Below are 12,396 nucleotides of genomic sequence, written 5' to 3' on the forward strand. Positions count from 1 at the left end.
AAATGTAATTAATGTCACTGTGGATCATGAACATTTTGGCCATTGGTTGATGTATAGTACAATCTCCTTAAATGCAAGGTAGAACAATTGCAGTAAGATTTTGATCTTACCTGTCTCATGACTGAAGCCATTTTTGACAATGTCTTACTGCTTGCTGCAACACCATCTTCCATTAGGTCAATCTGTCTCATCCGTAATCCTTGTGAAAACCTTTTTGAACAAAGCATATTCATTATTTAAAATAAGCACAAAAACAACTATTTGTGTGAATACATACATACTGTAAATATTCAAGACTTTGTTAAATAATAACTAATTAATCACAGTTTTTTATTAATCACATATTTAATATTAAAACTTGGATTTATAAAGTATAACTATGCCATTAAGTTGTTTATGGCTTATTAAAAATGTTTAAATATTTTTAAATAATTAATCGCTTACCCATTTAATGCATTACATACCTAAGATGTTTTATATCATGTTTGTGTAATGGTATATTTTTATATGTGCAAATGACTAGGTTTGCATAATAAGCATAAACATATCAAGCTACCCACAGAAAGTGGAAAAAAGATGGCTGTCAAATTTGAAAAGCATCTTACTGTTAATAGCAGAAATAAATCTATTACCTTTCCCAGCCACAATATATTTTTCTTTTTTTTTAACAAACAATGAATTAACGATTAATATTCATACATTTATTAATGTTGTAAATGTTCATGTTTAAAACAATATTGTTTTCTTAGTGTTACTATTGTATTATTTCATCTTAATGCAACTTTTAATTGTATCGTTGTATGTTATTGTAAATAGAAATTAGCATTGATTTACAGTATAGAAAATATTGTTAGTTTTGTACTACGTAACTGGCCTATATTTTTATAAGAACCATATCATACGTTACCTGTAAATAAACTCCAGGTGGTTTTGAAGGCTTCTGCGTGATCTGTAGAATATTGTGCCTTTGCGGACAGACGCTGCACGGTCTCGATGTCTCCAGCAGATCCTTATGTGATATAAGAAAATTATTGATTTATTTGGAAGGTGCCTTTGGCTTCAAAACTGCATATTCAACTACTTACCCACATATTCAGTTAAAAACAGACCATAAGTAGCAGTAATAATTATTTAATACTAATTATAATTATTAATATTAAATGTTAATACACTTTATATTATTAATTTATTTTTGCTGAATGTGTTAAATATATAGTTAACCATTGTTACTAATTTATTGGTTATATTAAATCATAGTTAATAAATTATAGTAAAGAGGTTTAATGTTACATTACCATTGATATCCATCGTGGCGAGAGACCTTTATTAGATGCATCATGTTATTGCATCGGCATTGCATGTGACGTCGTAAGAGTCCTTTTGCTTGCATCCACAGTACAATTTTGCATTTGTTTTTCAATGTACATTTTGTCCTCAGCAATCTGGTGAGCTCCTGTCTCATTTGTGTCATGTTTAACCCCCTTTTGATTTTTGGCGCAAAAAAAAAAAAATACAGCAAACTTCCGGCAACGATCGCGGGGTTTTGGACCAATAGCGTATCAGATCAGTTTGGTGGCAGGCGGGGTACTGAAGTGATTTGCGTGTTGAGCGATCTGATCAGTCATCGCCATTCACCTGTGGAAAATTTGTTACTGTAGAAGGTAAGTAATTTGAACTTCTTAATAACAACTTCAAACTAAATACCATGTGGCTGTTTTAGGGCTATGCGTAACTTGTTTTGTAACAAACTATTGAAATGATGGCTTTTAATTATTACGTTTTAATTAATGTATTTAACGTAATTAACGTAACGTATTATTAATTAAAACGTTAACAATTCCTTATTTTGTAAACTGACCAGTTTAACATTTTACAGGAATGATGAGTAAAAGAACGACAAAGGGAGCAGCTAAGACTAGAGCTGAAGATCTTTGCCCGAACCCGACGGGACCCGTCGGGACCCGACGGGCTCGGGCGGGTTCGGGCTTCATTTCTAACATTTTACACGGGCTCGGGGCGGGCTCGGGCTTCCGCTCCGGCTTTGTGAGGTAAATGAGCGGTCAAGTTCAAATCAGTAGCGCAGGATCGCGCTGAATTCATTTACAGTGGATTTAATGATTTTCCTCATCAAAAACATGTAGCCTAATCTTGGTGAGTAGGTTTTTCAATGTATAACTAAATATGAATCGAGTCTTACATAATTTAGACAGAGGATATAGACTAATGTTGGCAGTAATGGAGAGAAGTGCCGACGCAAATCCCGCGGAGCCTGCCTCTTAATTTCGTTATTGCCAAATACCCATCTTAATTCAGAATGTATTATCTTAATTTAATTCGTTAAGAAATAAGAATTTTATTGGCATATTTATAGTGTATTGCATAAGCCTATTTAGAATGAGATGTTACAATGTTAAAGATTACTTATTTCTTTGTTTCAACTTCCAAGTGGCGTGTAGATTATTAGTCATGAATAAATAATGTTAAAACCTGTGTAAATTTCTCATTCTTGACAAAAGCTGTGTGTGTGCGCACATTTAAATAATGTCGGGCTGTAAACGGGTTCGGGCTTTTAAAAAGCTGTCAATCTAAATGTACGTTCGGGTTCGGGCTGCATTCTGTCGGGCTCCGGACATTTCGGGCCTAACTTTTAAGGCCCGATTACAGCTCTAGCTAAGACAGCGTCTCAAAATGCTGCTGAAAGTGCTGGTAAGCTTCAAGTTTTATAAACATACAATGTGTAACTGTTACAGACATTTCGTGTGCATTAATGGAAACCTTATTCATGTTTTTTTTTTGTCAAATACCCACAGTTCGTGTGTAAAGAACATCGTGAACGTCATGAACGCAGAATTACACTTACAAAAACAGAAAATTAATTTAAAATAAATAAATAAATAAAACGAAGTTTGCAGGATACATTGATCACGTGATATAGTATAAACGCAACGTAATGCCGACATGTAACTTCATAGTAACAAATGCAATGGTTTTTTAGTGCAGATATCTGCACTGATTTAAAATTTGCAATATAATGGTTAATTATTAACTATTTCCCCGCCATTGACTCCTTATTTTGTAAATTAAAGAGTAACTAAACCCTAAACCAACTTTTTTATTAGTTAATGATCTGTAAGAAGGGGGCTTTATTGGTGCTGTTCATTGATTTGAGTAACTTTCTTGACATTTGGGTATAAAGTGTTTCCATGCTACAATATATGGAGAAACATCTGAGTGCTGCCCTCTTCAGGTTAAAGTGGAAGTCCACCCTAAAACAACATTATGCTCCAAAACTATATTTCATGACATATATGTAGTTGATTGTGTTGCCATCAAATGTACTAACTCCATATAAAAAAAGCTTTTAAAGCGTTTAACCGCTACAGTAACGGTGTGTGACGGGTCGTCAAATCAAAAGAAAAATGCACGACTACATAATTCTGAACGTTCTAAATGGGGGCGGGTCTTGAGGCGAGATGATTGACAGTAGATGATAATGTTCTTTGATTGACAGCTGCACAGGATGAGCTAACGTTAGCTTGCTTTGCTTGTGTTCATAATAACAACAACATAATAATAACTTTCTATGTAGTATGTTTACCATAGTTACACAAAACAAGCAACAACTAAGCCAAATGATGTTTTAGATATTTTTACCATTTTACACCGAAAAACTGGGCTGAAAACAGTACTCGAAATCTTCCTGATGAAAGAGTTGGCTGCATATTAAAATTTTTGAGTAATCTGTTAGTGGTGTGTCAACTGAGGGTCGCGTTGATGTAAACAATAAAATCTCCCGGTGGCCTTAATTTGTTGTCCTTACATCCAGATACTGCACAGGTTCTAGTCATCTTTTATCGAGGGTTTGGGTGATTTCCCCTTCAGACACGGTTAAAGCGGAGTTACTCTTTGGATGGTTCGTCTGCCGGCTAACTTCAAGTTGACTTGAGTTGATTTGAGAGCAGGTTGAGCGGTAAAAGAAATTATTAGGCTTGTTCAACTTCATGTGGCGTCGCAATCGACAGCCGGATGATGTCAAAGTACCGCGAGAGCAATTCACAAAATCATACAGAGGAGTTTGCTTTTAAATCGCTCTCGCGGAACCTTGACGTCATCTGGCTGTCGATTCTTGCGGCGCCGCATGTAGTCAAACAAACCTGAAGACTGCATCGATCAGTGGTTAGTGGGTGGAGCTAATGACTCAGTTTCGCGCAGTGCATTCTGGTTTATTGAGTCCATCAAAGACCGTTATGAAAATTCCGCTTTAACACACTATCAATCTAATAATCGAAATCGTGCCAATATCCTTTTTTTTCTCATGTAAAATGCAAAATGGAGGTATTGTGGATTGACGAGATTACTCGTCAATGGCGGGGAAAGAGTTAAAGGTATAGTGGAGGATTTTCCCGAATTTTAGAAAAGAACCACCCTCTCCACTTTAAAAAAAAATGCAATTGCACAACACTCTACCTGCTCCCGAGAGGGGACGCCTATTAAACATGTGCACAGAGAGCATGCACGGGCCTATTTCGTCTCGTGCACGCTCTGTTTACAACTTTCTGTCGGCATGGCTCATACAAGAATACTTTCCAAAATAAATAAATACTATGGTGAACACATTGGAATTATCAGAAATGAACACACAAGGTTTTAGAACAATTCGGCGTTATACCTACGAGCACGTATGACAGCCTTACGTAAACATATCACCAGAATGATTGACAACTAGGAGGACCAATAGTCTTTATTAGGGATGCACCGATAGGATTTTTTGGGCCGATACCGATTTAAACAGACAACAACTGGCCGATGCCGATACCGATATTAAACACTTGTATACAATACTATACAGTTGGTCTATTAGCTAGTTTATTTCTGCATCAAATTATTTTTACTGAACATGGATTTGATCTAATTAACATTCAACTGACCAACATAATAAGAGAGGCACAAATTAAGCTAAAACAAATATAAGAAGACAGCATGATAACCTTCAAAGGTGTTTTCTGCTATTCAGCATTTATTTTATTAACAACATTAACTCATTTTTTACATATAATGGATTTCTTTATGCAGTTAATTAATAAACAATCGGTATCGGCCTTTCTCGTGCTATTGCCGATGGTTTCAAATTCATAAAAAAACGGCCGATAAATATCGGCGGCCAATACATCGGTGCATCATTAGTCTTTATGATCCACCCAAAATCCTTCGCTATACCCTTAAGAGAAAACTCTTCCCTGCCAATGACACGTTTTTACTGCAATCCACACTATTATCCACTAGGTGGCGCTCTTACACAACTTATAAAACACTAAATCGTCAATGGTTTTTAAAGCTTTTTTGTTATTTTGCTTTTTTTGTACATTTACATTGCATTTATATCAGAAATAATGCAAGTGAATAAACAATAAGAATATACTTACAAATGTGTAGTATGTGTTATTTTGTCTTTATACAATTCCATTGTTGCTATATACGGAGATACACATATATTTTCTTACTTTCCATGTAAACAGAGAATGTTGCACCAACAGCTGCACATGAGATGGCCCTTTTAAGACAGCAGCTAGAAGCAGAAAAGGAGAAAGGTGCTTTGAAAGATGACACTATTAACCTCTTAAAAGAGGACAAGGCCTATCTTCAGTCTGAATTGGCTCGTAAGGACGAATTTATCCGAGAACTTGTTTCTAACAAGAAGGAGGAAATCCCTGGTCCAAGTGGACACTCAGGTTGGTGGTGAAGTTTTAGAGTTAATTCAATGTAATAAATATATTGTTGCCTTATTGGATTTAAGAAATCTTTTTTGTACCCAACAGATATGAGCCAAACTCAACATAAACGAAAGAAGACCAAGCAACTTGAAAAGTCTGATGAATCGGATGATGACTCCTCTGTACTGTCAGACTCCTCAGTTGAACTGCTAAAGAAGCCCACAGTGCGGAAACACATGAGGCAAACAATGGTACCCAAAAGTGAACATGCGCGTGTGAGAGGTAATGAAATATCTGTCACAACAGATATAAAGTTTCAGGGATTCACCTGAAAAATCTGTGTGAGTTAAACAGAACTATTGTATATGTTTTGAAACAAAAAGCACTGAGCATATTTATATTAACTTTTATCACAGAATATGCTTAATCAGCTGACTTCAGTATGTATGTAGCCATGTAACCCCTTAAAGGGATAGTTCACCTAAAAATGAAATAATGTCATTAATGACTCACCCTCATGTCGTTCCAAACTCGTAAGACCTCCGTTCATCTTCGAAACACAGTTTAAGATGTTTTATATTTAGTCCAAGAGCTTGCTGATCCTTCATTGAAAATCTACATACGGTATACTGTCCATGTCCAGAAAGGTAATAAAAACATCATCAAAGTAGTTTATGTGACATCAGTGGGTCACTTAGAATGTGTTGAAGCATCCAAAATAAATTTTGGTCCAAAAATAACAAAAATTACGACTTTATTCAGCATTGTCTTCTCTTCCGGTTCTGTTGTGAACCGCGTGCACGAGACTGAAGTCACCACCCCACTAACAAAAACAGACATATGATTTCTTAGTCTAAACCTAAATTGTATATCATACAGTATCCACACTATTCCTGAGGTAAATGCGGGCGACGCCATCTTGAGCTCAGATGGGTAAAACTTCCGGTGAGCCACTACAGCTAATAATAGTCCTATTGCGAGGGATACGAGTCTGCCGTTTTGACTGGCATTTTAGTAAACCTTTACAAAACGGTTGTTTTAACTGTAATACACGCTCAAGAACTGAATGTTTATGTGGCGCACGTGCATCTATTAACTGTATCCACACATCCATCCAGTAAAACCTTTCATAGAAACTGACAGTGAACAATAAATACAATAATTATTCAAAAACAACATATTATGCAGATAAAAATATGCTGATTTATTTATTCTGCTACTAGGGCCTATATATTATTACAAAAATGAGATTACAGTACATAATATATAGCCTACGACATTAACTGCTTATTAGTTAATGTTTATAATAGTTCGTGATGTGTTACGCATACCGTTACTTTTGTTGTGTTTTAAATGAATTATTTAAGCAAATAATTTCATAAGCTCATGTCTTATTTAGGCCCTACTGTATAATATTTTCATAAAACGAAAACTGAAAACATGTAATAGGAGTTTAATATGTTTATTATGGTTTGTTTAAATAACTTACATTGTATTGAATGAGAAGCATAAGTTACTGCTGCTGTCGGATCGCGTGAAGCTTGATGTGTAGCCATAAAAACTCGATAAGTCGATTAAAAATTGCCGTTTAAAAAAAACCTCACACCAGGGACAGTTGTGACATTTTAAACCATCACCTGAAACGTTTAAAAACAAGAAGTCTCTGTATATTCCATGTATTAAACACTCGACTGACTGTCCCACTGTAGAGATACGGCATGTCTCTGTGCTTTTATTTGCACATTGAAGATCCGTCGCCCCCGAGGAACAACATGAAACGATTGAATATATATTGATGTATCAGGACACTTCTTAATTTCATCCTCACACTGGTTCATACATGAAATTATGACTGTAATCATCATGGAAATCACCGGCTCTGGTCCAGTGACAGTACGCGCCGGAAGTCGCACCCACAATTTGCGCAAAGCGTCATGGGGCGTAGGAATAGTGTGGATAAAAGTGCAAAATTGCCGTTTTCTGATTTGTAGTTTTAAATGGGACTTTTTACAAGACTTTTTTAAAATGTCAAATAAATCTTGGTGTCCCCATATGGTGTACATATGTGAAGTTTTAGCTCAAAATACTACACAGATAATTTATTATAACATGTTAAAATTGACACTTTGTAGGTGTAACCTCAAAAATTTGTCATTTTGGGTGTGTCCCTTAAAATGCGAATGAGCTGATCTCTGCACTAAATGGCAGTGCCATGGTCGGATAGTGCAGATTAAGGGGCGGTATTATCCCCTTCTGATATCACAAGGGGAGTCAAATTTCGATGACCTATTTTTTCACATGCTTACCAAAACTAAGTTACTGGGTTGATCTTTTTCACATTTTCTAGGTTGCTAGAAGCACTGGGGATGCAATTATAGCACTTAAACATAGAAAATGTCAGAATTCATGATATGTCCCCTTTAAGACAATGGCAGAGAAAAAGTAATTAACCCCTTCACCTTTTCACTAGAGAACCTCCAGTTAGCCATTAGCTCCACATAAGGCACTTCCATTTCCATATAGATAGTTTAAGCAGCTACAACATAAACTAACAGCATTCATGAACTTAACCTCAGATAGACTTCCACAAAGAGTCAAAAAAGAGTCCTTCTAGAGTAGATTATTTCTAATAAAAGACAAGTAAATTACCTTTGTTGAGGTATAAAAAAACTATTGCTTATGAACTACTATACTGAGTTAACATTACTATGAAAATTAATTTATACAATGTTAACTACAGATCCATGAATTTTTGCCTGGCTGCCAAACCTCTCTTTGCACAGCGGTGATCCATGCTTACTGTCTCCCCTTCAGTAATGGGAATAACGCTTTTATAAATAAACGGTGTTTCTAAAACAATAGTTACTTTCCCTGGTAATTATTCACCTTTGTAATGATGTAATGCAGTAACTAGCTCAGTTTCTATATGTGAGAAGTAACTAGAAACTAAAATTAAGTAACAAACACAATACTGCTCCCCTCATGCTTAGGAAACAGTAACATTTTATTTTCGAATCAGACCTCATGTAGACCATATTATAAATCACACAATTTTAGTTTGCAGCAATGTGGCCACTGACACAAAGTACTTGTCTTGAGGTCAGGTTCTTCACATTTTAAGTTTTTGGTCAACTTAAACTTCTGTAAAGTGCTAATTATTATAGGGCATGATTGCTTGTTTAACCGATTATTTATCTCTACATGCAATTTCCAACATTCAAAGGTGGAATATTCTGAAATTTTAAGATATTTAACATGTGCTTTTTGTATTTTTCTGTCCTATTTCTTTTAGTGAAGAACACCAAAGGCATTGTGGCAAGGTACAAACTGGCACTAGAGGCTTTCAAAAAGGGGAGCTCTATGAAAGCTGCCTTTGAGAGCATGGGACTTGACCGAGCTACCATTGCCCGCACAGCAGTAGTTGCTGAACTAAAAATTGCTGCTCCTGAGGCCTTTGACACCATCCCTCCATGGAATGAGCGTGTAGAGAAACTCTCCACATTTATTGAAAGATGCCGTGCTGCAATCAGCAGTGACATCAAAGAGAAAATTTCCAAAATGAAAATAGATGGAGAACTTTTGCCAATAGCCAATACTTTCTGAGACATGTTGTCTTCTAAATGTTCTTGTTAATTTCTGGCATTTCTTCTGGAATTTATTTGTTAAGCACTTGTTTGTTAGAAAGTTTGAGTTGTTAAAAGCTATATCTTCTCAGCCAGCCAATATTGCATATTGTGGTTTGATGTAATACTTTAGAAAAATGGCTATGTTTTACTAGTATGAAAATCGCAAATTTTTGTTCAGGATTTTTTTTTCATTTATTATAGGCATTATTTTTTACATTTGCAAATAAACCATTGAAAATGGATAATGAATAACATCTTCATGATTTCCTAACATTTGGATTAGAAAACTGTATCCTATGTGTTCACTTTACTTAAAGCCATCAATAATGCATTTATAGAAGTTAATAACTGCATTATGACTCATAATAAGTAACTCATAACATGGCTATAACAAGTTAAATCAAATGAGTTATTTGACATATGAACTAAATCTGCATGACTAATTAAGTCGTAACTATAATATAATGACATTATAGCGTGGCTGGCTACGTCTTTATAAATACCCTCATGAAAGTATACAACTGAGTAATTAATACTCATAAATCAGTCTATAATGGATTATAAGCATGCACATTGAAAAGCATATGCATCACTTATAAGTAATAATAAAAATATTATAAATGTAACTATAACTGTTCTTAGAATGGGTTATAGGTGTTGTTCTGTCTTTATAAATATATTTATAGAATAGTAATAATTGCCTATAAATAATTATAAAGGGGGTTATAATTCATTATAAGCATGGGCTTCATAGAAAGTGTTACCAAATTGTTTTTTTTTAAATATTTTAATAACACGGTTTTGGCGGTTATAGAGTTCTAATGACGGTGTTCAACTATAACCGTCGGTCTCACGGTTATATAATGACCGTCACACCCCTAGTATTCAGATACATATATAAGCAAATTAGTATATTATATTGGTGCAACCAAACGTAACAACCAGACATTTTGATGCTGGGAAACAGTTTTAATAAACTTTCTGAATTGCTAACACGTTGGAACCAATGGGGAATAACTCCACTTCTGTTGCCCAAATGCGTGCGCAGGCTATTTGATCAAGTGATGAATCCGCTGAAACCGAACGGACTATTTTCTTTAGCGGAAGCAATAAAATCGTATTTAAATCAATAAACTAAACTCCTTGTTTTAAATCAATATTTTGTGTCTTGCGTATCACACGAGAAAATGCTTCGGAGAAAGAAGAGGTAAGGAAATATAAAGTCAATAAGTCAATGTTTTAAACGCATAACGTTATTTTATTCACATATACAGTGAAGTATTCTGTTGCGAATGTATCCGTTATATTAGTTAATTTGCTAGTCCACAGGATGTTCCCGCCAAAATTGGACTTCGTTATTATGAATATTAATAAATTGATATGATATGTGTTGTTATCAACTTAACCACTTGGTTGTTTTTGCTTCAGAAAAGCAACTAGTTGTAAATGTAAGGGCTTTTATGGACAACTTTGATGAAAAGTGTTGATATCGTAGTTCAGTCAGTGTATATCCGAGAGGTCTTACAGGCGCCACAGACACCTATCAGCCTTTGGTAAGGAGCAGCAGCTTGAGTGCGGTGCGGTCAATGTAAGCTGCTTGCTTTCTCACATTCATATTACTGATTAAGTGTTAAAACTTAAGATGAGATGTTGGTGTTTTATGGCTCACGAATTCGCAATAACGGATACGTATAGCAGTTCGTGTTATAGACATTAATCCAAACTTATTGATGACGTGATAACATGGGCGTCGAATCCAATATTAATCATTCTGAGGTTTTCACGATGGGGTAATGTGTATAAATGCAGTTATAAAATTAAAAGGGACAGGATAGTCGACGTGACCTTCATGTTTCCATGGCAATCAGTCAATCACATGTTACGTTTATGCTGCGGTCATTCGCGCAGTATCCATGATTTTAAGCGGCATAAAACACTTAAGTTAACTCCTTTGTATGAAACTGTCATGTCGTGTAAGTTGGCATGTTCTATTCGAATAGAAATAAATTGTAATGGTGTAATTTTGCTTACTTCTCTTGTTGAATAATTAGCAAGTTTTAATGGAAATAGAAAATATTAGTTATCTAGACAAATGTGCTCTTGTTTTTAGTATATTTTTATAACTCTTTTGTAATGTCTTCGTTATCAGAGACCTTCAAATTAGAAAAGTGATGATGATCTTGTCAATGCTGAGATTTTCATGCATCAACAGCCACTACATCTGGATCAGGTAATGTTGTGTTAACCCTGCTATTCTACAATATTTACTTAAATGCAGTATGCAAGTGTATGTATTCATGTTCTGATAAAGGTCATTTATAGAATTCTCTTCCAATATTGAACTAATTTTACTTTTTTATATTTTGTCAGGATTGAACAAGAAACAGACAGCAAACAAAACACAAGAAACTTCACAGGTGAGAATTGAGAGTGGCTTTTCAAAAACACCTGCTACTTGTTTCTTAAGACTGGTTAATCATTGTCATTATGAAAATATAAGAAACTAATTTAGGATACAATGGTTACTTTTCAGCACAGCAATTAATTTCTTTTGTATGCCACTATTCCTTCTACAGTATGTAGGCCTACATATTTCAAACCCCTTGTTTTCAGTAGACAGAGACAAAAGTTAATTCATAGTTCAGAGTGGATGTTGATGCAAGTTTTATAGAGGCTTCATATTGACAGAAAAAAATGGGTCTTTGTGGTGGTGTACATGACAGCATTTATTTGTTCTTATCTTTATGAATTATGGCTTTAATCATAATTGTTTTTTATTGTCCATGAGCTACCACCCACCCTGGTAATGCACCACCAAGCTACCATGTTTTAATAGAAATCCGTAATTTACCATTTCTTTTTTGTGAAGGGTCTACCCTAAAACCTTACAATGCATTTAGTATTTGTTTTGTAATCAGATCAAGTTCTACTAATCCTAATTATTAAGATGCAGTGTTTTGTATTTCACAATTTATGTTTTCTTTTTAAAGGGGCTATGACTTGTTTTTTATTTTATTATGTGTTTTAAATTGTAGGCAGATCAACATGCAATTTGAAGA

The 12,396-nt window shown here is 34.9% G+C and overlaps 1 protein-coding gene across 1 annotated transcript; it reads left to right on the forward strand.

Moving 5' to 3' along the window:
* The first annotated feature begins 2,674 nt into the window (after positions 1-2,674).
* Positions 2,675-9,461, forward strand: LOC135717952 (uncharacterized). Its single transcript, XM_073815096.1, has 4 exons — positions 2,675-2,706; positions 5,517-5,729; positions 5,817-5,993; positions 9,004-9,461. Exons 2-4 carry the CDS (start codon positions 5,546-5,548, stop codon positions 9,312-9,314), a joined length of 672 nt encoding a protein of 223 aa, XP_073671197.1. The 5' UTR covers positions 2,675-2,706; positions 5,517-5,545; the 3' UTR covers positions 9,315-9,461.
* Positions 9,462-12,396: the final 2,935 nt, after the last annotated feature.

Source organism: Paramisgurnus dabryanus, chromosome 6 (assembly GCF_030506205.2).
Source record: "Paramisgurnus dabryanus chromosome 6, PD_genome_1.1, whole genome shotgun sequence".
NCBI lineage: Eukaryota > Metazoa > Chordata > Actinopteri > Cypriniformes > Cobitidae > Paramisgurnus > Paramisgurnus dabryanus.